The 26,925-nt window shown below is 38.8% G+C and overlaps 2 protein-coding genes across 4 annotated transcripts; both read right to left on the bottom strand.

Moving 5' to 3' along the window:
• Positions 1-339: 339 nt before the first annotated feature.
• Positions 340-10,684, bottom strand: SAL1 (SAL1 phosphatase-like protein). 2 transcript variants are annotated; one of them, XM_086572027.1, is made up of 8 exons: positions 10,478-10,680; positions 10,333-10,408; positions 10,180-10,253; positions 9,802-10,007; positions 8,335-8,545; positions 8,146-8,244; positions 7,884-8,037; positions 340-945 (listed from the first exon to the last, which is right to left on the bottom strand). In XM_086572027.1, exons 1-8 carry the CDS (start codon positions 10,643-10,645, stop codon positions 773-775), a joined length of 1,161 nt encoding a protein of 386 aa, XP_086428153.1. In that variant the 5' UTR covers positions 10,646-10,680; the 3' UTR covers positions 340-772. The 2 variants fall into 2 exon arrangements, with proteins under 2 accessions (XP_086428153.1, XP_086428154.1); XM_086572028.1 differs by having other exon boundaries at positions 432-945; positions 10,333-10,405; positions 10,478-10,684.
• LOC147487385 (uncharacterized) lies at positions 4,272-5,643 on the bottom strand. 2 transcript variants are annotated; one of them, XM_086572029.1, is made up of 3 exons: positions 4,989-5,633; positions 4,780-4,890; positions 4,272-4,672 (listed from the first exon to the last, which is right to left on the bottom strand). In XM_086572029.1, exons 1-2 carry the CDS (start codon positions 5,513-5,515, stop codon positions 4,821-4,823), a joined length of 597 nt encoding a protein of 198 aa, XP_086428155.1. In that variant the 5' UTR covers positions 5,516-5,633; the 3' UTR covers positions 4,272-4,672; positions 4,780-4,820. The 2 variants fall into 2 exon arrangements, with proteins under 2 accessions (XP_086428155.1, XP_086428156.1); XM_086572030.1 differs by having other exon boundaries at positions 4,545-4,683; positions 4,989-5,643.
• Positions 10,685-26,925: the final 16,241 nt, after the last annotated feature.

The following is a 26,925-nucleotide window of genomic DNA, read 5'->3' as shown; positions in this document are numbered from 1 at the left end:
ATTATTCAAGAGGTCCGATGTCAAAGTTTTACTTACTGTTATAAACTCTACAGTGTTGTCATATTCTCAACTTATGAACCGATACGAATATGTTTACCTCAAGTCAAGAACCAACGTTTACTGGAGAGCGACTGTCAGTGTGTCACAGTACTGCTAGAACCTTGCCAAACTGAATTTGTCGCAAATTGGGGCCAAGAATTTTGTTTGAGTATGAAGTGATTAATAGCAGTCGACACTTTGTATTAGTCAAATGTAAACAAAAAAAAATATTCACAAAACTGGGATCATTTCGACAAAGAAGTCGAGTCATTTAGTGAGAATCAAAACACATTGTCAACATTTATTTAAGCAACATTTTCTTTGAAACCAAGAAAAGAACATACGCCAGTTCATTAGCAGAAATGATTTAACACGGACATTCATACATCACGTTGAATGTGACAATGGAGCAAGTGTTGTTCATTAGCAGAAATGATTTAACACGGACATTCATACATCACGTTGAATGTGACAATGGAGCAAGTGTTGTTCATTAGCAGAAATGATTTAACACGGACATTCATACATCACGTTGAATGTGACAATGGAGCAAGTGTTACTGAACATACTCTCTAGGCTAGATCTTTCTTCCTGAGAAACAGGAGACACAATGCATGCTCAAGGGCGAACTGTTGAGATATTATTTAATCACCAAAAGAGAGAAGAGCTGCAGTGGTGCACAGGAGAAACATTTTTCTGCCAGCAATAGCGGAAAAGGTTTGCAACAGCAGAATCACAAGGATGGTGTCGCTTGAGATTTCTCACTAATTGCGTCTCTCACTGCTTTCAAGAGCAACGGCATTAGCTTCTGATTAGTGACAATTATACCTGTGTCTAGATCCAAGAATCTACCCTTTGAGAAGTCTAATGGATTCCCTCCAGCATCTGTGACAATACCACCAGCTTCTGCAATTCAACAATAAGCAGGAAATTGTGTAAGCTGGAGAACAAAACCGATTATCAAGCACATATAAAAGAGGAGCATAATAATAGTTATCTTCAGCAGCCCTATAAGATGCAAGATTCACTAAGTTCACTTTAACTTGAGGGAAATTTTGACACTGACAATTTTAATAGCTTTAAATTACAAATGATCTTGGTACCGATGTCTACAGAGTCGGTACCAAGTTGTTATGTTCATGACTTCCCTACACAGAATAGCACTCCCCAGTAGAAACATTGATCCTCAAATATACTTCTGAAACATATATGAAAAAGAAAAAAGCCCATTAATTAATTGAAGGGTTAACTAGTATTACCCCCCCCTAGATGAGCCAATTAGGATTCCCTCCCCCCCCCCACAAATACACTGAAAAAAACACACGGTCAACCCAATTTGACTTTTTTTTTATGTGTATTTGGGGGGAGACCCTAATTTCCCATCTAGAAGGGCCGGGGGGGGGGGGCGCACTTAATTGAATTGACGCAACAAATCCATAAACCAATGATCATCAAATTAACAAGTTGAGCAGCAAAAAGAGTACATGAATTATTACAAGCAATAGCAAAAATAAATCAGCATATACAGAAAAGTATTAAGATAATAACTGACACCAGTGGCCATGCATAAGCAACTTCGTAATAGATACCAATACGCATAGGCTTATAAGCTCCATTAAAAATGAACAACTCAACATGGTCTTAAACCATTCTAAAGAAAGACTAAAAGTGCTAAAACGAATACCATAAGAGCATAAAGGGGCTAAGTATCATCAAACAAAACCTTTACTTGGTCATAGTTGTCGTGCCCATAGTCATCACTACAAGGGGCATTAAACACTTTCACCTCATCTATATGCACATCAACAACCCTATTGGATTACAAGTTTCCCATTGAAGATCTTGCTTCATCATTTTCAAACATTATTGTCTGACTGCATGACAAGGACATTTCACGGGCACATAGTTTTGCTGACAGGCACCTGGATAATGTGCCAAAGAAGAGATAAGGAATTGTCATTTTGCCTGGTCAGACATGGTTCCTATTATTCTCTGTAACAGAAACGAATGACCTATAACAAAACCGAAAGGCAAAAAAAGAAAAGAAACAACAAACAAAGTGTTTGTGATGCACTTAGGTGCAATTACCAACTTGGTCAAAGGCCTACAACCCTTTAACTAGGAAACGAGAACAAGCCCTGAATCCCTAATTTGAAAACAATTCCATTTTCATTATAGTTTAGTCTCTCCCTTGTACAATTGCCCTTCTCAAAGCGAGTGAGCCTAACTCAACCGCTGGGAGAGGGAGATGCAGAAGCAGCAAGGCCTCGTCCGTAAGATCTTAGTCAACGGCATTTGCCAACCAAACAAGTCTCTTACACCATGAAGCTCTACTTCAGTTCTGCGGAAAGAAATTGCTTTTCGAGATTAATTCAGAACAGTATCTAGTATTCTATATTTCTATAATTTCCATTGCGAGTCACCGAGTAGCATTACTTTGGTTCTTCTCTGTATCACCAATTTACAGGAAAAAGAAAGAATAAATATTGATTGAGGCTAGTGTTTTCTGTTGCCTTTGGTTCAGATCTGACTGAAGCACATGCAAACCAAATCACTCAATCCACTCTAAGGAGTGCCTCATACAGGGCAAGTCATTCTACAGCCACCCATTCTGCTTCTCTAGCGCAAGGAAATCCATTGACAACATGACTTCGCTTTGCTCATCCTTATCCTTGTCCTCATGAATTAAAAGGGGCGGATTTCGAGACTTGGTTCAGTATCTCTCGAGGGCGAGAGTTAGACTAGGCTCCAAAAGAAAGAGGGTATCCTAGTTTTCTTTAAAAAAAAATAACCCTAAGACAACCATATGCTAACTAATTTCAAAATAGCAACTAAACCTAATTTTGAAAATCCATTATAGAATGACAATCAAATTGGGGATCAAATTAAGGGTTTGGAAATCCTAACTTCCATCAATTCGTTTAAGAAGTTCCCCTCTCCAAGATATTGACTTATCGCTAACCAAATTTTCAAAAGAAAACTGGTGTAATAGGCGTATTAGGGTAATTTGGTAATTTCATTACTATTATGTTTCAGGCCATGTGAGCCCAGTAATTAATGTATGACTAAGTGCTCATTAGCTCTCAAACAATCAAATATAGATTCTTTAACCAAGAAACCGGTGAATAAAATAAATAAAATCCAAAAGTGTCTTTTACAGACCCTGAAGAGGCCTTAAATAGGCGTCTACAAACATAAACGAATAAAGACTAAAGTGACCCTAAAGTTCACCGATTAATTCCTACGGAAACAAGAAATGTGGCTTAAAATAGCCCATGGGCTTGCGCCCACTCTAGAAGACCAAACCACGGGCGTGCACCCCTCAACTAGAAGCAGTCAAACTACCGAGACAGGATCATATGCGTCCATAAGCGCATTAGCCATAACTTGAACTGCATCACCAATACGAATCCGGATCTAATAATATCCAGACTTTAAGTCAAGCTTTGTAAACACCGCAGCACCATGTAACTGATCGAGAAGGTCATCTAACTGGGGGATAGGAAACCTGTACTTCGTAGTGATCTTATTAAAAGCTCTGCTGTCCACACCCATACACCAAGTACCATCTTTCTTGGGCGCTAACAATACTGGCACAACACAAGGGCCTAAACTTTCACGAATAAAAACCCATATCAAGCAAATTTGTAACTTGCCTTTGTAACTCAGCATGTTCTTTGGGACTCATACAATAGTGCGGCCTGTTAGGGATTTTAGAACCAGGCACTAAATCAATCTGATGTTGGATATCCCGCATAGGGGGCAAGCTAGCAGGCAATTCATCTGGAAAAAGGTCCAAAAATTCCTATAACAATCCTTGTACACATAACACACTTTGGGACTGCGTGTTTGAATGTGCTAGGTTTACACATTAGAATAAGCACACGACCCACAGCAAGTAATTCAGTCTTAAAACTATGCATAGCAAGACAAGAAGCCTTTGGTTCTGAAGGTGTAGTTATAGCAGGTTCTTTGCTAGGTACCAGTACAATTTTAACACCATCAAACAAAAAACTATAAGTGTTCTTCCAACCATCATGAGTAACCCGACGATCAAACTGCCAAGGCGGCCCAACAATAAATGGCAAGCATCCATTGTAACGACATCACACCACATCTTATCATGGTATTTAGAGCCAATAGAAAAAATAACCAAACAACATTTAGTCACTGTTACCTCTGTTTCTTTCTTGAGGCAAGACAAAGAATAAGGGGTTGGGTGTTTCTAAGTTGGTAAACCAAGCTTGCGAACTGCCTCAGAAGAAATCACATTTTCACAGCTACTAGAGTCTATAACAAGTTTACAAACCTTACCCTGTAGAATACAAGTAGACTGAAAAATATGGTTACGAAGCCAACCATCACCCTTAGTCTCCTTAGGAGCCAAACACAACCTGCGAACAACAAGAAGTTCACTCCTGTCACCCTGGAAGTCGTCATCAAAGATGGGAACGCCTAGGATACCACCAACAGGATCCTCATCAACATCCTCATTCTCAGCAAATGAAATTTTCCCAGGAGCAGGCAGTTCAGAGCATCTATTAGCATAATGACCGACTTCTCCACAGCTTCTGGAGCACCCTGCGGCCTAGTAATAGGTACATTGGGCATGTGGCTAGATGAAGTACTACCCCTGCGGTTCAACTGTTTTTCAAAAATCAGTGCTCGCTGACGAGCTTCAGACACGGAAAAAACATCAAACAAATTTAGGGCATCTTGTAGATTAGAACGAAAACCCACCTAATATAACGTGCTACCAACTGATCATCAGACTGTCAGTTCTACACGAGCCAATAACTGGTAAAACTCCCTGGTGTAATCATCCACAGACTTAAAACCTTGACGGAGATTCTGAAATCGTTGATACAATTCACGAGTATAATTACACAGTAAGAAATCCGCACGGAGATGTTTCTTAAGTTTCTCCCAAGCAACAATTTTAGATTTACCTCTTCAAGTACGGGTAACCTTCAACTGCAGCACGACCATGAAACCTTGTCACCACTACTGCAACCCGTTTGGTCTCTGGAACTTCCTTGAAATCCATGACCTCCTCCACCATACCAATCCAGTCAATCAGTTCATCAGGTAGTAAACTGCCATGAAATTCGGGTAAATTATTTTTTTCCCAACGCCTATTATCCCATTTTGGTGGAACAAGTGAGAAGTTTCCATCATCCTCTAACTCGGCAAAGGGGTTATCATCCTCTGCCTCAAAATCGCCCTCCACCAATTGTGGTTCACGATCTTGTGGTTGGTCGGCTTGCCGATTAAGGGCTTCGACCTGGCGGGTTAGCACTGCTACCTGCCTTGAAAGTTCGGCCATGCAATTATGAGTATACACATCTTCCAGAGTAGCTTCTCTCTGTCCTCTACCACGCCATCTTCCTGCTAGATGAGGCATATCCAGATCGTTACTGATTCTGATACCAACTAATGTATAACTAAGGCTAAGTCTAATGGTTTGGTACGCCATCCCACCAAACCACAATAGTATAGTGTATAGAGTTAGCGGGTTAGTGTTTCCAAAGCCAATGGTTTTATTTACAGCCGCCAGTACCAATGGCGTATAGGATTTTTTTTTTGTTTTGGACTCTCCAACTGCCATTCTCAAAGGCGTGTGGGAAAAAAAATTTAAAAAAAAAAATATATATATATATATATATATAGCCACACGTCGACGGTGGCGTTAGATTTTCTTCTACCCGCCACTCATATTGGCGTGTAGACTTGACGCTATCTCGTTAAAACCGGGCTATATAGATAGGTAAACTTATACCGATAAGCGTTGACGGGTTAAGCGTTTTGACGCACCATTGGGTCAGAATTTCCATAATATTTGGTGTTTTGCCGCACCATTGGACTTAGCCTAAGTGCTCCTTAGGTCTCAAACAATCAAATATCGATTCTTTAACCAAGAAACCGATGAATAAAATTAATAAAATCCAAAAGTGTCTTTTACAAACCCTAAAGAGGCCTTAAAGACTAAAGTGACCCTAAAGTTCACCGATTAATTCCTACGAAAACAAGAAACGCGACTTAAAATAGCCCATGGGCATGCGCCCACTCTAGGAGACCAAACCACGAGTGTGCGCCCCTCAACTAGAAGCAATCAAGCTACAGAGACAAGATCATATGCATCCACAAACGCATTAGCCATAACTTGAACTGCATCAGTAATGCAAATCCAACCCATTCGGCTTAGGTTAGGTTTGAGGAGGTTTAGGTTTAGTATAAATAAAATAGTGTGCCTCCTCCATTAGTGCTAAATTGTTTTTTGTTAAGTTATTTGATTTATAAAAGATTATAATCTCATGAGTGAATTGTTCATTGATTGAAGCTTCCACCAATCTTAGTTCACATCAAAAACATTTATTTATTTTTAACTTAAATTTCTTTTAACTAAAACATAAATTTCATGGGAAATCTTATATTATATTTTGACCTTTACCCTTGAAAGCCAAGGAGACTCGTATATGTTGAAATTCCTTTCATTTGTACATTAGAAATAAATGATGTTTAGGCAGTGATGAAATACAATTTATAGAAAAGAAAATGGGTTAAAAAATTTGTTAAGTGATAGAAAATAATATTTACTTAATTCAAAGATGTGTGGTAGCATTCACATGGCAGTTTAGTAAATATAGAAGAATGGAAACATAATATTATCGGGGACAAAAAAGAAGAATGGAAACTTGGCAAGTTATAAATACGGTGATGGAAATGTACTGCAATCTAATCTTAGTTTTTGTACATCCCTCAGTGCAAGGAATAAATAGACCTCCCTCAGTCTCCCATCCTTGGTGCCCACCTCATCTTCAGGGATTACATATTTAGGGACAAACTGGAAAGAAAGAACTTGTAATGTTTTACTCATCCCCCAATGCATACAAACTAACCCATTACCCCCTACCTTCCCCGCCTCTTTTTGCATTTTCTTTAAGCATTGGAGTCAAGGACACAGAAAAGCAAAAGTACTCATAAACATTGGCATTTTTCTTTTCTTCAATATTTAATTATTTACCTATATGACATATGAATTCCATAAATCACATATTTAATATTTTGCACCATCATATAGTTACTACTATATCTATATATAAATCATGGAAATGTCATTACTACCAACCACCACTTATTTTCAACCACTTTTCTCTCGCAACAACATTTTACTTTCTAGTTTCTACCAACAACAAAGAGTATATATTTCTTATCACAATTTTATATCTTCAACCCATTTATCGAATATTGCCTTATCTCTCAACCTTCTTTTATTATCTACTTACCTTCTACTGTCTTGTGGAGATATAATGGACTTGGAGACAAAGTCCTTTGCCAAAGATAGTTAACTATACCTTAAGTTCTGTAGCAAGTAACTCCCAAAACTAAATGGTGTTTAGGGCCCATAGAGCAAACAATTTGTAAAATTCTTGTTCAAACAAGTGACTGGACAACTCTTTATCACAATACTAACATCCTATGGAATAAGAGTCTCACCTACTGGTAACCAAGTAAGATTTGCTCCCCTTTGCCCATTGGTGAAATCAAAGTCTCAAACATCCTCCGCCAAGTATATTTTAGGATTACTTTCATTTAATTCCCTTCTTCAATAAGAACTAGTTTTAGGGTTCTTTTTGTAGCTATCCAAGTTCCTAAGTTTTAAGAAAAAGAAAGTTGTAGGCCTTTGCCCAAAACTGGTTTGGATAATTTACAAACAACATGCAATACGACTATAACCAATATCCTTTGTTCTGTTGTATCCAATCACCTCATCCCAAACCACAAACAATATATGATATCTTATCAAACAAAAGTAATTATGATAAAAGTTCTGCTTTCCATACCAGTCACCACGATGCACCCAGCTGCATGGTCCCAAATCTTCTCACGATAGCCTTTATGAGGGAAACGTAGGTAAATAGCTCCATCTCCCCTGGCTAGCGCTCCATATTTTGCCTGGCTATCTATTCTAACAGGTGGTGCGTGGACACCAAGTTTCTGCTCACAAAGTAAGTTGGGCGCTACTTATATAAGGTCACACACAGTGTATCATAGAAAAAAAGACAGGATAAAATTGAGATTGGAACAAGTAGATTGATACAATACCATGGCTATAGAGCTAGATAAGTCGTGCAAGGAATGAGCTGCTTCAAATGACTCAAAGAACGATGCATCTTCAGGATTTTCAGTGGAATTGACATGCACCTGTATGGCAAAAGAAGGTTGATAAATATTATGAGCAGAAATACCAGATAGTAAAGGATTTTTTATAAATGTGCCTGTACACACAATAACCTTTGTCGGTGAAGACCCGTCTAATGACTGCATATGAGTCCCGGCACCAATTTCAGCAGAGAAAAGACAACCAACTTGGTTTTGCAAGGAGTGTTGCTGAGTACTACCAATTGGTGCCAAAGGAAGATTTGGACAAGCCAGGACACCTAAAACAACTTTCCCTTCATCAAGCAGTCCTAGGGCTATCGCATATTGATCTCCTCTGAGGAACCTATACCAAGCATCAAATATCAGATTAATTACACAGTGACCTAACTTAGATATGCCACATAAGCAGAATGGTATCCAGAGCCGAGTCACTAACAGAAAGAATGGAATTCCGCGTCTTATCCATTATCATGTTACTACCTCTATAATGGAGATATAAAGCAGCTCCATCAAATTAACTTGAATGAAACAGTTCTACAAGATAGATAGTCAAAAAGGACCTTACAAATTTACATTTACTTCTACTAAACAGACATTAGTAGACCTCTATGTTTTAATACAGCAGAGCAGTGTTCTATGTACTATATCAGTTTTAAACAACCACTTCACTCCAAACATTCAAGCTGATGGACAAAGGCACAAAATTATAGAAAGGGGGAGCAGATCTAACAGTGGTCAACACATACACCAAACCAACCCCCCTTATAGCTAGTACTTGACTGCGGCCTCAAACCTATAACCCCTTTGGATCTACTCATCTACCACTATGATACTATGTTAAAACCACTTTGCTACAATATCCTGAGCTGATAGAAGCAGGCACAATCATGTAAATCATAGGGACTGTTGGTAACTGGGTATAACAAGGGGCAAACACACACACCACAACAATCAGGTCTGTTATGGACTAGCATTCCCCATGAAACAAATCCAGTATGTGCCGTCAAATTATGATTGGTCAGTTCATTGAATACTATACAACATGTAAATGCTTCTAATCAAAATTGAAAATTTATCAACTAAAATATATAAGTTTTGTAATCAAATTTCTGTAGAAGCAGACAGACACAAGGCAGCAAATCAAGACAGGACAGTAATGAGATTAGAAATTCCATATTGTCAGGGAACAGAGTAGCTTTCTTGTAGTATGTCCTATGCTATTCTACAGCAGATGCTAACGGGATTCCAAAATGAGAACTCATACATGTTTTACTAGTTTATTCAGGCCTGCTGCACATGGTTTAAAGCTTGGAGTACATGCTGCTACACTTTTAAGTAACATGTTCACACCATCAATTGATCTAATGTTTCTTTCTAACAACAGTAGAATGATTTAAGGTACCTGGTACCTAAAGGGTAATGTTTCACAAAATTATAGTACCTCAATAAATTATTAGCAAAAGGTATGAATAATTCAATCTACATTTTACATATACAAAGCCAACTAAACTAACTTTCAAAAGGATGTAAAAGATAGATCTTAACAATACTAAACAAAAGTAAATTTCAGTCCATTCCGATTTGGACAGCCAAACTCACCCTTTGGTTCCATCTATAGGATCCAGAACCCAATGGCGGCCATTAGGTCCTCCTTCAGACTTGCCACTATCAATGGCAGTAAGCACATCTTCTCTTGATAAAGGAGAAATGTCGTATGAACCATCACTTGAAAGAGTATCACTAACAAGTTTGGTTATACGCTCTAGCGTTTCTTGTGCACCATCTGTGCGGAGATCAGCAGAGTCCTGGGGTAAGTAGTTATTTCACAATGATTAGTTCCAAGAATCAAAGAGAAATGGAAACTACAGTAACTATACATTAAAGATATATCATACAGGTGGATTTCTTTGACTCTTTCCAATTCTTTTTCTCAGTTAATGCACTAGCTAAGTTATTGAGATCATTCTGCAAAAGTACCTCCTCCGCCACCAGTGAAAATGAATCTGTAAGAAGCTCCCTCCTCAGCACAAAGCTGACAAGTGCCTGTGAACCTGCCGCAATGTCCACACAATGAATTCATGCGTAGAAAAATAAGTAGATAGGAGTAAAGAAATAATAATAATAATATACCATAATCTGCCACTGTGACAGGACTTTTATCGGATTTGGACTGGACATCTGATTGCAATAGTGCCTTTTGCACCTTCTGGAGGAAAATGATATATTAATTTACATCTTAAAAAAAAAAAAAAGACGAGCTAATAAATATTCAAACCTGGCAAAGACGGGCAGCAAGAGAAGCAGCTTTCTTGGCAGCAATGAGCTCTTTCTCATAACCCATTGAAGCAATGTAGAGAGTTTTTCGAGGGAAGAAGAAGGAAAGAGGCTTTCTTGTTTTTGAAGAAAATAATTGGCATGAAAAGCTTAAAACAGTTGATGCCATTTTATTTCCCTGTTTCACACTTGGGGTTTTTCTGTTTTTTGACCGTTTGGTTTGGAATATCCATTGGGCCTGTAATAATGGATCCATGTTCATATTTCTTGTACCAAAAAGGTTATAGCTTAGTTGGTCCATCATTCACAAAATCAGGTCGCATGAAAATGTTCAAATGAAAATGGTACTTGTTACTGCCGGACCCCATATTGTGTTGGGCAGACCCCAAAAACTAAAACACTTATTACAAATGTGTCATTGGTCCCAAAAGTTGTTTTGTTGGTTGCGCAATTCCCAAACCAAAGTGAATTTGACTTGTTGCAACCTTTTCAACCCTTTTTTTTATTTTCTTCTCTTCCACCATAAAACCATAAACCCTTAAACCCTTAAACCCTAAAGACAAAACACTAATGGAAGAGCCCAACCCCATTTTAGAGAACATGAAGATGACGAAGAAAATGTAATGCATCATGACCCCATTCAAGAAGAAAATATAGAACAAGTTCCAAGTGACCCCATTCAAAAAGAGAATGTAGAACAAGTTCAAAGTGAAGAAAATAGAGGAATGGATGATGATGCATTTAATAAGAATAAGGTAAATCTAAATTAAACGTAATTATGAATGTAGTAATTATACATGTAATAATTATGCATGTAGTAATTATGCATGTAATAATTTTGCATGTAGGAATTATTAATGTGTAATGCGATTATACATGTAATAATTATGCATGTAGGAATTATTGATGTGTAATGCTGATTATACATGTAATAATTATGCATGTAGGAATTATTGATGTGTACAAAGTGATTATACATGTAATAATTATACATGTAATAATTATGCATGTAGTAATTAAACCACGCCGCTAGGTCGTTTGTATTTCACACCAAGCGGTCTCGTCCACACCGCGCGGATCGCGGTCCAAAACGATGTGGCCATGTCGTTTGGGATTTGAATTTGGAAAAACGATTTATCCGTTTTTTTTGCGACTTGAACGGTGTGGCCACAACGCGTTTGAAGTTAGTCATAACGACATGGCCACACCGTTTGGACTAGGTCCCAAACGGTGTGGCCATGTCGTTTGAGTTTTGAACTTGGAAAAAATATGACTTGCTGTTTTTGGCATTTGAGCGGTGTGGCCACACGTTTTGAACTTTAAAGTCTTGAACGGTGTGGCCACACCGTTGGACTTAGTCTTAAACGACATGGCCACACCGTTCAAGACTAAGTCCAAACGGTGTGGCCATGTCGCTTAAGACTAAGTCCAAACGGTGTGGCCACACCGCTCAAGACTAAGTCCAAACGGTGTGGCCACACCGTTCAAAATGCCAAAAACAGCAAGTCTTTTTCCAAGTTCAAATCTTTTCGCCATGTCGTTTGTGGCATTTGGTACTTAAGCCAAACATCAATTAACAACTGTTCTTTATTTAGGATCCTTCGGTCGCGTTTGAGAACTCGAAACTTCGAATGACGTGGATGATGTTCAACCGCTTTCAATGGATACAAATGTAAATATTTACTACGGAAGAGGTACATAGTAGGCATTGTTTTCACTTGTTTTATTTTCTAAATGAAATTATATTAGTTTATTGATTGTTGTTTTCTTTCATATCTTTAGGTATTTCATACACGTAGTGGCGTAATTGGTTGGGCAACCGCCGGGAAAACAATGTAATGTGGTTGTGGTAATTGGGAAGTCGCAGAATGCTAACGAACCGAAAATACCAAGGCCGGATTTAGAATGCGAGAGTTCGGGCGTATCGCTCACACAAAAAGCGAAAAAGTTAATAAGAGAAATACGGGAACCATGAAACGTGGATGTCCATTTAAGTTAAGATGTATTTTCCAACGCGGCACTGTCGATAGTTGGAAAATTGTCGTTCTTAATGGTGTTCACAACCATCCATTAGCGAACACCCTTGAAGGACATGCATTTTGCTACTTTCCGACCGTTCCACAATTCGAAGTTCTTGTCAGAGATGACTCAAAATGGAGTTAAACCTAAAGAAGTTTTGAAGTCCATCAGACATAGGTTTCCTGATAACCTATCTAGCATATTTCAAGTCTACAATGTCAGGCACAAGGTGAGGACATTGGATATGAATCCGGCCGCCGCAAATGCGAGATTGCGTGAGTTGTTAGCGTAAAACCATTATTTCGAGGAGGTGAGAGAGGATATGAATACGGATGAGATAACGGGATTGTTATGGGCCCATCCGGACGGTGTTAAAATGGCTCGGACTTTTCCAAAAGTTTTCATCATAGACGCCGACCTACAAAACCAATAAGTATCGGTGGCCTTTTGTGCGGTTTGTGGGGGTGACTTCAACCCGAAGTCTTTCACGGTCTGTCAAGTGTTGCTCCAAATCAAACAAATGATAGACTATGAGTGGGCTTTGGCGTCGGTTTAACGGTTTGTTTGGGTGAAGAAAGGCCATCCGCGGATCGTGTCCGACAGGGACTTGGCCTTGATGGGTGCCGCTGATATTGTGTTTCTCGACGCGCAAAGCATCTCGGTAGATGGCATATCTCTATGTAAGTCCTTCCGAAATGCAATGATTTTTTCCCACCACGTAACTAGTAGATAAAGGCCGGTTCGTGGAACGATGTAGTGAAATCGAGGACCGAGGATATCTTCAACCGTAAATTGCTGCTTTGAAAAACACTATAGGGTTGAGTACTCCAATTTTGTTAGTTATCTGCGAGAGACTTGGTTGCCTTTACAAGGATCGATTCAGTATGTTGTTGGACGGATCAACACATTCACTTTGGGGAGTACAACGACCAATAGAGTCGGGCGGTCTCATGCTCGGTGAAACGTGTTCTAGGAAACACAAAAACGGACATGATTTTCTAAGTATGTTTTACTTGATCCACCCGATTTTAGAGATCCAACCGTATGCGAGATTAGAGGTGCGCTCGAAGAAGAGTCCGATTGTAACCCACCACCACCACCGGATTCCTTTATTTCGTGAACTTCGAAACCCTCGATCTCAAGAAAATGTTTGGACTTGCTTTATGAAGAACTAGATACCCGTGTAAGCCGTCCGCTAAAGACTCGAAGTTCATTTGTGGGTGTTATTTGCGCGCACCGGTCATGGATTGTCATGTGCTCCACGAAATCATTGAACTTCAAAAGCAAGAACGATCCATATCTTTGAGTGCTATCGATCCCTTTTGGAAAACTCATGCGTTTTTTTCCAAGTGTGTCCGGTGGGTGTTGGTCCCGATTAGACGCCCGATGGATATGTTTATGAAAAGGTATGAAATGGCTTCCGGAAGAAGAGCGGGGGGTTATGGTTAGAAAACCGATAGAGATTGCCGTGCGAAAACTACATGGCTAGAACCACCTCATGAGGAGGCGAAAACCAAAGGTCGGCCTAGGGGTGTAAAATGGTAGGCGGGCGGGCCCCTCAAATCGTAAAGCCCATATGATTTGAGGGCGGGCCGGCCCCTTTATGCTATGCTATGAGGGTCGGGCCTGTGAGGGCCAACACTTAAATTATACCACTTGCCCCTCACCTCACCCTCTTTAGAAAATCTGGGGCGGGCGAGGGGGCGGGGTCTATGGGCGGGTTGTACAACTTGTCTATTATTCAAACTCTTAATACATTGTATCGAATAGGCCACTCTTTTTCCCTTATAAATTACATAATACATAAAAAGCAACGCAAGTAGTAACGAAATCTCTTGCTGCGGTGGTGGTTATGACAAAGAACGCAAGTGATGAAGGAGACAAGGTGGTTGGTGCATCCATAAATTTGCTTTGGACGAATATGTTTGTCTGTATATTAGCGATTTTAGAGTAGTGGTTTTAAGTTAAAATCACTTCACTTGTAGCATTTTTCTTACATAAGTTATGGGGCAATTTAGATGAAGCCGCTAAACTTCCAAATTCCTCCCTAAGAGTATCATCATTAAATAAAAATACTAACTACCCTATGTAATAATAAGTAAAATCTAAAAATTTTACAACTAAAAATTTAAATTTTCTTACATACTATTATGTAATAAAAATTTACATAAAGCCACTACGTACTAAATATTTACATAGTGGCTTTAATACCCTATGTAATAATACTAAAAATTTTCTTACATACTAAAAATTTATATCAACCACTATACTTGAAATTTACATTTCTACCCTATGTAATAATAAGTAAAACTTAAAACCCTAAAGGTATTATATGTAATTTTGTTTAGAAAATCTAAATATTAATGAGGGCCTTAATACGGGCTTTGTGGGGGCCTTAGAGGGTCGGGCCGGGGTCACCCTCATGTTTCCATATCTAGGCCCTTACCCTCCCCAAAACATGAGGGTCGGGCCGAATACCGCCTCAAATTGCATGGGGCTTAAATTTGAGGGGCTTTTTTGTTCATGGGCGGGTCGGGCGGGCGGGCCGAGGGCTTGAGGGCCGTTTTACACCCCTAGGTCGGCCTGGGGTAGCCGCAAGAGAAAAGCTTCCAACCCAGGATGAGAACTCTTCAAAACGAGATTCATCTGGTTTTGAACATTCCCAACGTGAGCATGAAGAGTGGGTCTCGTCGCAACAATCGTAATCGTACGCCAAATTCCAAGCCTTCTCATAAATTCCAAGCTACTCCAAACCCACTGCTGAGAAAGTCTTCTCCGAAACCACCTTTGCCACACAAAAAAACCACACCACGGAATAACTCTTCTCAAAAATCACCTTTACCACAAAAAACAACCACACCACGGAATAACTCTTCTCAAAAATCACCTTTACCACAAAAAACAACCACACCACGGAATAACTCTTCTCAAAAATCACCTTTACCACCTAAAACAACCACACCACGGAATAACTCTTCTAAAAATTCACCTCAAAAGTTAGACATTGGCATCCTGAGGGAGCCGAGACATTACGGTTTGGACATTCCAAAAGAACTGCACAAATATATTGTTAAAGTGGATGACCCCGTAGGTGATGGCAATTCATGGTATAGAGCAATGTGCATTGCATTAGGAAGAAGTCGGGGAAGAGTGGTCGTGGATGAAAATGAGTTGTTACAAGAACTTAATGACAACCTCCCCCCTATATCGCATACATTGTACACTCACAAAGGAGATTAGGTAATGAAACCTACAATTTTCCCATGAATGCGGTTGGGCACCCCTCGTAAGTGGATGAGCATGCCCTTTGCTTTGGATATCTATTTGCTTGAGATTTAATGTCGCCCTCGTACATTTAGGAAGTATGTACTTGCCATCTTATTTTGCCACCGAGAACCCAAGCAAATCCCGGAGAGAGTAAAGAAAGTGTTGGGTACCGCTTTACGTCTGGGGATGTCATTTTGTCCATGTTGAACTTGTTGATGATTGTCCGGTTCCAAAACCGATCGCGAAGATGGCGTGAGCTCGACACTTAATTGCAGATAGTTGGGATACTGCATTACAAAGCAAGACAAAGCGCAATTTCTGGCATTGAACATTCCCAATTTAGTATTGGAAGACGAGCACACTAATGATGGGGCGAAATACCAATAATAGATGTTGACTAGGAATAAGTCTATGTAATTAATGTTCATGTGGTTGGAATTGTAATTTTGTTTTGATACAATTTTCTTAAATTTGATGGTATTTTTTGTCGAATTAATTGTATGGATGTATGTATGTTTGTTTGATTTTGGAAAAAAATGACTTTTGGCAAAAAAAAAAAATCTGTTTTTTGGCATTTGGACGGTGTAGCCACACCGTTTGGACTTAGTCTTAAACGGTGTGGCCATGTCGTTTAAAACTAAAACTTGGAAAAAATATGACTTGCTGTTTTTTTTGGCATTTTAAATGGTGTGGCCACACCGCTTGTACTTAGTCTCAAACGGTGTGGCCATGTCGTTTATAATTAGTCTCAAGCGACATGGCCACACCGTTTAAGACTAAGTCCAAACGGTGTGGCCATGTAGTTTGAGATTTGAACTTGGCAAAAAAATCTCTTTTTTTGGCATTTGGACGGTGTTGCCACACCGTTTGGGCCCGTAGTCTCAAACGGTGTGGCCATGTCGTTGAAACTAGTACTTGGAAAAATATGACTTGCTGTTTTGGCATTTGGGACGGTGTGGCCACACCGTCCAAATGCCAAAAACAGCAAGTCATAAAGGGTCCAGAGTCCATCAAAGATAGAAAGTCTGTGCTACATGATCTCATGCAAGGATTCGATCAACATAGATGTCATTGATTGGCTTATCAAACACTCAAAACGGCAAAATGATCATTGGTGTAATCTTTATATGGTCTGTATTGTATTTGTTTGGAAAATTTATTTAATTCTAGAAATGAAACAGTTCTAAGAATGCTTGAGTTTTGCAATCGATGGTATATACTTTTTATATTCCAGTTGACATATTGTATCCGAACACGTGCTTTGTACAAGATGCTAAGGTAATTCTTGTTCAAGGTTGTTGTCCAATCCAAGTTTGCCGAGTTGATCCAGGATTCAGTAGCTCATCTCCTTCATAAGTACGATCTGTCTATTTTTGTTCTTAATGGAAGAAGCTAGTAATATCTCCTCGCCATTCCTCAACTTCGTGAATCCTAATATAGTGCAAAAGCACCACAGTGCTAAGGCATCTTTGCCCACATTAGCTTGTTTACTCTTTGTAACAACCTTTCCTATGCACTAGTATCCTGTGCAACCAAGGTTATCCGGACCACAACAACAGCTAGAGATATGAAACGAGAGATGTAGCATTTAAAAAGCAAAACACTTGAAACCCAACATTGTCGGCAATGTTGGCTTTCCCCAAAGATCGTCCAAGGTGCAAGTAATCTTGACCGGGTAGATTGAATATAGCCATGAATGCTATAGAGGCAAAAAAGAGCCGCGACAACAGTTATAGAATTTGTTGTGTTTTGAGCGGCTTCTCTATGCAGTTTCCGTAGCTCTTTTGGCAATACCGCATATTCTTTTGTGGGTCTTTGCATTCAGATAAGCTGTGAATGCACCTCATGCTTTATATCACTAACAGTTCTTTTCAGTTCCATTGCCTCATACTAGCATGCTTCGCACCAGCCTCAACCAGACCTTCCTTAATCTCCATATTGGAGTTTATCCGCCAAATCCATTCGCGGTTTCATTCTCGATGATTAATAGCATTGACGTCAACAGATACAAAGCTCAGTAGAAGGTTCACAATCTGTAAGCAAAATATTTTATTCAGTATGGATGGTAGTTTAATTGAGTCACCAACTTTCCTTTGAATGAGTTCAAATTTGCGAAAATTCTCTATTTTTTTGGCATTTGGACGGTGTGGCCACACCGTTTGGACTTAGTCTCAAACGGTGTGGCCATGTCGTTTGAAACTAAAACTTGGGAAAAAAAATGACTTGCTTGTTTTTGCCTCTTGGGCGGTGTGGCCACACCGTCCAAGAGGCAAAAACAAAAGAAGTCATTTTTTTTTCCCAAGTTTAGATGTTATGTGTTGTCTATCTTGAGGCCCACCCTACCTGTAATGAATGAGAATTGAGGATCAAGAATTTTCTTATTTTCATTAATTGATTTCACTTGTATTCTACGACAACATTTACTGAGAAACAGAAAATAGTTTCTGGGAATCTTAAGTTGTTCTAACTACTAACAAACTTAACAAACTAATAACAAACTTTCTTGTTGATACATATACAGGTGTACATATATCAATATACCCCTCAAGCTATTAATGGCACAATTTGATAGCTTGTTTTGAAGAAACCCAAGTCTTGAAGTAGATAACCATTTGGTAAAATGTCTCGCGATCGATCCTCCTGTACAAACATACTTGAGTTCCAGAACTTTGTTGGTTACAAGTTCTCTAATGTAATGGAAGTCCACCTCAATGTGTTTAGTCCTTGCATGGAATACTGGACGCAATTGCACTTAAGTTATCACACCACATAACTGGTGGCTTTGGCAGAAATATATGAAAGTCTTTTAACAATGTACACAACCAAAATATTTCTACAGCAGTTGTAGCAAGTGTTCTGTATTCTGCCTCTGTTGAGGATCTAGACACTGTGTTTTGTTTCCTTGAACCCCATCCAATTGGTGATGTACCAAAGAATAAACAGCCTCCAGTAGATCTTCTATCAAAGACACAACCAGCCCAATCTGCATCAGCAAAAGCAGTGATTTCCTGATTCTCTTTTTGCAGTTGAATTCCATAATGAATTGTACCCTTTAAAAATCTGAGAAATCTCTGTAAACGGACTAACAAAACCTCAAGTCGAATATGAAACTTAGATTACAAACTTAGATTCAACAAGTATTCCACATATCCCACAAAAATCTCGAGTTTCAAGAAACAATAAAATGTTATCACTTGATTTTTCTCTATAAACATCTTTGTTACAAAAGCATAAGTAAACATAACAACAACACAATAAACCCTAGACTCTATAACACATTTCCAGACTCAAGAAAGACACTCAATCTCTCAAGCTCTATAACACATTTCCACCCCGACTCGAACAAGACTTCCGACAACAAGAGTGCCAATGCTCAACACACTAAACCCTAAACTAACCAAACTCAACATTGCTAAATCCAATGCTTCTTAACGATATCGTCCGCCAATGAACTTGCACGGGTCAAATTGTATGCCTCCATGAACTTCGTTCGTGCATCGTCGGAATCGCTGATCCCCACCCAATTGCGGGCCTTGATTGAGCAAACGAAAATTTCATCAACGACGGGTCTTTGTCAAAATTAAAACGAAAAACTACATTAGTATATACATTTACATTTATAAAATACCAAAACAAAACAAAACAAAATAAAAACAAAAAACTAACGTTGTAAAGTATTAACTCACCGGATTATGATATGGAAGACTCGTAGGGAGTAGAGATTAAGATGATCGGGGTTTATCATTCGAATATGGCTATTGTTTTCATACCAACTCATGTATCTACTAACACACTCCCATGGATAAGGCGGAATGGGTCCTCGATGTTCAAGTTGTATCAAGTGATTACGCCATTTACTCCAATAGGAAGACCAACATTAAATTTCACATCGTGCCAGCGTCCCCAAGTAGTTCAAGCGTCGAGGTCTTTGGTCTTGGGGATCTGAAGAAGGTACAAACGCATATGACCCAACCGACGACAACCCTCGAAACATTGTCTTGCTTTCGACATTATCAAGAAAGCATATAAATCCCTCGAAAAATGCTATTTCATCCACCGGCCGTATAGCTCGGACTTGACATAGGGATACCATTCAACCTATCAAATAGCATATGATCGAGGAAATTAATCATTAACCACATACTAATAATATCAATTAATAAATAAAACTATTTATATACAAAAATGCTTACATCGGTACAAGTCATATTATCAATCATCGCCGGGTATGCTTCAATGCATTTGTTGTGCTAGCATAAAAAGACGAAAGTAACTGCGAGTATTTATGAGTACTGCGACATGCTTTCCGATAGTCATCGTTTGGGAATGGCACGAACACCGGGGAAGTACTCATAAATCCATGCCTAGATTAATATAGACACCCGTTAATATTGTAATAGATATATAAAATTGACATTGAAAAGAAAAAAACAAAAACTAATACGTAGGAGAGTGAAATAGCACGAAAACACCCTTCACCTTGGCACTTGTGGCGGTCCCAAGACCCACATACAAGTAAGCCCGGTAAAGTCGCACCCCCAGCGTAGTCTCGATCTCGGCAAATTTCATAAGCGATCTCGGATAACAAACGGGAACCTAGCCTCCGTTCCAGGGCGTGTCGGTGAAGGCAGTACATCCAAAGAAAAACAACAAATAAGCTCTCACAAAGAAATCGCAACTCTTTTTTGGGTTGGCGCTTTCTTCCACAACAACCCCATTTTCATCCCAAATCTTCATCCGTCACCTTCCCGAAAGAAAAGCGCTTCATCAAGAAATCCATCCTAACTTTGGAAGTGAACTTATTGGATTTCATCTCCGCATCTATCTTGTCCATGGGTATGCCAAGACCTTGGTGGAGGAGTCTTTTTAATGCGTTCGAGTCAAATCGGTGTCCCATCCAACGCTTTGCCTCTCGATCGAACTCCTAAGAGTTGGGAAACATCATCCAACGTGATTGTCATCTCACCCCACGGCATATGAAACGTGTTGGTCTCGGATGCCACCTCTCCACAAACGCAGAGACCAACCACGGGATCCCCGATGCTTATATACACCTAAGACCCGAGCACATAAGCCGGTCCTTTGAAGCTCCACATGAAAATTAGAACGGTCCCGAACACTCTCCGACGATATCCCATTGTACCAACTTGTTCGGTGCCCATGACACTTCACAACCCCCTCACTCCGCCTAAAACAACAAAAAAAACTTAGTATTAATGTATGCACAAGGTTTAAGTAATACAAAATTTAAATACTAATAGACAATATATAATAATATTACCTGCCTCCTAAATATCGCGAGCCACGTGCACCGCATAGTCATATAACGGATGTGACACGACGGGGCCACCTCCATAAACACCTCTGGAACTCCAAGTCATTGTTGGACTTTCTCACAATATTCACTGGAGGTATGCAGTGCAGGGACGGGGACTTCCTCGTCATCATCATCCTCCTCCCTCCTCATCCTCCGCGTCCTCTTCATCCTCCTCGTCATCAACACCCTCTTCGTCATCTTCTTCACTATCATCATCTTCATCATCACCTACAACTACACTCTTCCCACGATCCATATTTACATCATCTATCATCTACATCTTCATCTTCATCTAAATCTAAATCTAAATCTACATCTACATCTAAATCTACATCACTCATAACTGTTTGCTTTCTTCTTTTTTTTATTTCCTAACTCTACACCACTTACTACATTACTGATCATCCGCTTTCGATCCCTCTACGGACCGATGCCGAGGTAGTTGTTGCCCTTTCTCTCTTTTCTCAGGGGCTCCTCATGACCGAACTACTACTCCCCACCTAACAACAACTTTAGCACCCGTGAAAACACTTTTTGCTACATTCTTCACATTCACATTCTTTGTTCGAGGCATTGCTACAAAATAAATAGGAGTTAAAAATATGAGGCATTCACTATACTTATTTGTTCCATAATTTCATATAGCGGTAAAGCGGCACCAAACATGGAAGCACAATTGTGACTACAATATCCCTCTCATGCATGCATGCATGATGATGGCTTCACGATTAAGAGGAATTCTTAAACAAAAGAAAAATTCAAAGGGAACCTACTTTTAGGAGATTCTTGGCAAAGTCTACATCCCTACTTTAAATGAGGCCTATTCACTACTAGAATCCCAATTTCACTAGCCTTCACTCTTGTTTTGTCAAAAGTTCATCTATTTACTTTAAAAAAAAAAAGTAGTTTCAATGTCAATTCACTTCAACAATTTATCAAGGCCCTACTATTCCCATCGACAAACTGGATTATCGATTATGAAATCCCCTAAACTAACAATTAGGTACAAGATAACGTTATACACAAACAAACGAAGAAGTTATGGCCAGAGTCGTTAGGGTAGCTCATGTGGCATAATTGTATTCAGAAGTTCGTCAATGACATACAACTATACAAGTATCAATGCAAGAAGCCAAGAACTATACAATTAAAAACGAGAAGGGAAACTAATTATTCACAAGTTAACGGCTAAAAACCTAGAAGTAGAACTCATATCCGTCGATGAATTTTTTTAATTTTTATAGTTAACTTTATCTATACCATAACATCCTCAAATTTGCCGTTTAAAGAAGTGTTCCTGATTGTTGACCATCATGAATATGTAATACCCATCCAACATAAAGCGAATCAAGAAGACTCCAACGTTTTCTAGGGATGATTTGCAATGATAAAGAGCACTATTCTAGAATAAGGAGATTTTGTTTAGAAAATAATTGTCCATACGCAAACCTAGCTTTTGAGAACAATTCGCGCAAAATGAGTGTAAGTGCTAGATTAGCCTAGTAAAACCAATACAGATCTGACCAAACACCATTTCTACTCGTGCGGTGCGTAAAGATATCTGGTGGGCTCACCAAATATTTATCCGACAAAACTCACAAAACCTAAACCAATTGATTATAGTTGAGACTTGAGAGTAAACTGAAAAAAACAATCTGGGAAGAACAAGAAGAAAGAATATTAAACCGGAAGGTTAATCAATATCCTAAGTTGGTACCATCCATTCACGGCTAGTTGGCTCTTGGGCATGACATATTTCTTTATCCGATCCTACATAAACATGTACAACAAAATTACCTAATATAAAGTGCCTCCCCGACTAAATGTCTCACGGTGACTTTTAAGCGTACACTCATTTTACCACTCATAAAGTCCAGAGTCCGACAAAGACATGACAAATGGACCATGGATCACATTTTCTTACTTTACATAGAAGAGGAATAAGATTCCCCATGTGGGAACTATGAGATCCTCCAAAGACACTAGTTCCTTAGGGTTGTGAATTTGTGACGGATTGGTGGTAAATGACTTAGAATTGAATAATCCACCACAAAAATTCTCTGAATAGGTGAAACTATTCACGCAGAAAACAAGCACTCGAACAATGCACAAAGATAAAAACATGGTGCATGAGTTCACTGACCTTTTAGCAACATACATCAAAAGCATGAACAGACTGACACAGTTAACTAAGATCACCACTCGATCTCTTTTACTGGAAACCTCAAAGAAACCCAATTGAAATACAGTAGGAACACCTTCAATTGACTTTTCCAAATAAAAAAAATTATTCGAGAAACCTTTTATTTTGTGATCAACACCCTAAAAGTCTAAAACATAGGTGAGTATGAAAGCCAAAAAGTAGTGAATGCATGAAAATGATTCTTCATATTGCACTTTTGATATTCTCATATACTATGATAATAATGTCACCAAAACTCGCGCCTAGGTAAATATACTACTTGTTACATGTATAAAAACTACAGGTTGAGTATTTTATGGTTATGGTTGGACTTTTTGCGTAGAATAGCAAGTCTATGGGTTAGGGTTACAGTCCTTTGGGAAAACAGAGATTCAATAATATCGTATTCTTTTATAAGGGTTGTATACTTATATATTTGAAGTTAATGTATACAAGATCTAAAAGACAGGATAAATCGACTTACAGGTATTCAGTTGCTATATGCTAAATGGAAATTCAGAACTGTGGATCTAGTGAAGTACATTTAACAATCCGTCATTTTTTCTATCATCTTATTTTTTTTCGATAAAAATAAAAATATGAATACTCAACATTATAATGTCAACATACTCAACATTATAATGTCAACATTCTTATGGTCTCTTAAATAATCAAATAATGAACATGGCTATGCAAACAACATTTTTATTTCTCTAATGAAAGTGGTAATTGAGTGGCTTACTGATTCTGCGACTGGCGCCCGTAATCCAGAAAACCTTATTAGAAGAAAAAAAAAAAAATAAAAAAAAAACTAATGTTAGAAACAAATGAAATGAGTATTGAAAAAGGAAATGAAATGAGTTAGTGCTAAAATGTTTTAAATGTATTGTGTGATCAAGACTATGGTCTGAACATTAGTGATACAGACTATGGTCTAATTATGATCAAAACTAATATAAAATGGTATAATTATGATCAAGACTATGGTCTGAACCCCATATACACAGTGATACAGGTAAGAACTCTGGAATCAACGCCCAAATAAATCTAAAATGTTTGAGCTCAAAGGAATTTGAAACTTACCGATAAAAAAAAAAGAATCTAGTTGATCGAGATCAAGATCGAGATGGTGGGTTTGATCGAGATCGAGATCGAGATGGTGGATTTGATCGAGATCGAGATCGTGGGTTTGATTTGATCGAGATCGTGGGTTTGGTTTGATTTGATCGAGATCGAGATCGTGGGTTTGATCGAGAACGACGAGGGTTTGAAGGTAAAGGTGGTAGCCGGTTTTCCGGTTTATGGGATATTTGGTTGGGGGTTGTATGAGTCCAAGTTGTGCCCAACACAATGGGCAGACTCCGGCCCAACTCGGGATCTGCCCAACACAAATTGGGGTCTGGCAGTAATAGGACCCATGAAAATCTGGGTGCCTTCATTGTCATTTTCATTAACAGGCATCACCAACTTCAGTTTCAATCTTCATCCCTAAATCCGAGTTCGATAAATTTATCACTATCTATGTTGTTATATGCGTCATTCACCAGGTACTGGTCCGGCTAGCTTCTATCATCTCTCGTGTTCTTAGCATATCTCTTCATCAATTCTTTCTTCTCTTTCTTCAAAGTTTCAAGCTTCATCTTTGCATATTCAGCCATTGACCAATTCTTGGCGCCTTCTGCAGCATTTTCTCTGCCTTCGTTGGCCTGTTTCAGCTTGCTTCTTATACTCTTCTACGGATTCAAGCAAAGCACAGTGGCTGTCATGAAGAGCAAGGTACACATGAAGTTCATCATCTCAGATTATAAAACGTAAGATACCTTGTCAATAAATCAGTATTTCTCTTTCAAAGAATCAATCAAATCATTCTTCACCGGGGATTGAGCTTCCAGAGCTAACCCTTGATTCTGTGTCTCAAAGTTTGAATGCTCTGCATTAATCTGCGCACCCCATTCCCATCAGCAAAAGTGACTGAGAATGTATCAACTTCTGGGTGCTCGTCATTTCCTTTATCCAAAGGTTGGTCTGTTATAGACATTTCTTGCCTTTCTCGGTTCGACGAGAACCAGGAGACTTGTCGGCTAGAACTTTGCTCTTCTCAACCGAAGCACGACCTTTCAGCTTTAGAAAACTTGTAACGTCGGAAGGAAAGGTGGGTAATCCGTCCAAATCTAGAGGCACAGCAAAGAAATCCGTGAAGAGTTATGGGATAATCAATAAATCAGGAAATTCAATATTAACTCTCAGCATAAATTCACATCAATCTGTTCAGTTCCAAGCAAAAGATTTAAGTATTCATCTAAGGTTCTCGGGAAAACCTGGATAAAAGATAAGGTTAACTAGTATTACTCCCTAGATGAGCAAATTAGGATTTCCCTCCCACCAACAGATGGTCAATTAGGGTCTCCACCCTAAATATATTGGTCAACTTTGAGTGACCGTTAAATTTCAAGTCAAACAACTGAAAATTATATAAATATCTTTATTATTTTCAAAAAACAAATGTTCAATTTTAATTAGGTGGGGACAATTGTATCATTTTTAGCCATTTGACTTAAAAGTTAACAGTCAAAAGATGGAAAATCCTAATTGACTCATCTAGTGGGGGGTAATACTACTTAACCCAAAAGATAATATTGGTGTCATGTTTATTGATGTATTCACTGAATTCTCAGATACAGAAGGAACAGTCCAAGACTCAGGTGGAAATTTGAAATAATCTGGATTAGCGATTGGCACAACCGCACAAGATCAGGGTCACTTCTTTCTTCTTTCTGATTTTTGGGGTGAAAAATGAAGCGTCGTGACCTCAGCATGGAACAGAAACTCTACATCTCGGATTCCCAAGACTATCAGCCCCAGTTTTTTTTTATCAACTTCGGCCATCAAACCTTCAAGCATTGCTATAACGAAGCTTGAATTTGAGTTGCAGAAGCGTAATAATCAATAGATTTGTCTGAATAAGTACAGAAAAGAGATTGGTCAATGATCATTTATCTCAAAATATCTTTTACGTTAACTTATCAAGTTCAAATTCTAGCTTCTTCATTGAAACTGTGGTATGTCAAAGCTGGTCTCGGAAAACCTCAGAGGACTCCCTTTAACCACCTACAAGAATAAGGAAATCTGGCCACCTACAAGTACAATGGACACCTTCACATAGATAACATTTCTAACACTTACAAATAACATTCATCTGGCAGGTTTATTAAATTAAGGATATGTCACCATCAAACTCATAAGATCTATTTCTAACTTCCCAAAATGTCCATTCTCCTTAAGTCCTAACGTCATACATTCATACAATACAAACCTCAACATACAAGAGAGTCCCAATTACAAATAAAATCATAGTAACCCACTCCCCTTAAGCTTGGACAACACACACTTGCCCAATCAAACAAAACTTCTTTGACCCCTTCCACTATCTTGTAAAGTTCCTTCACCTTATGCTTGAAGATCTAGGGATCTATTTACCCCTAGCCCCTAGGTATAGTTTAGGATTACCTAAATTTCGAAAATTAGTTCCCTTTTCCAATAGAAAATTAGTTTTAGGGTTTAATTTGTCTTATCCAAGTTTAAAATTATATCATATCCCAGCCACCTACACTGGATACATGAGAACCATATTGGGGCACAGAATCACAGGTCAACACAACACAAA

Source organism: Coptis chinensis, chromosome 7 (genome assembly GCF_015680905.1).
Source record: "Coptis chinensis isolate HL-2020 chromosome 7, ASM1568090v1, whole genome shotgun sequence".
NCBI lineage: Eukaryota > Viridiplantae > Streptophyta > Magnoliopsida > Ranunculales > Ranunculaceae > Coptis > Coptis chinensis.
Note: the sequence above shows the minus strand (reverse complement) of the source record. Positions and strands in the feature narration are given on the sequence as shown.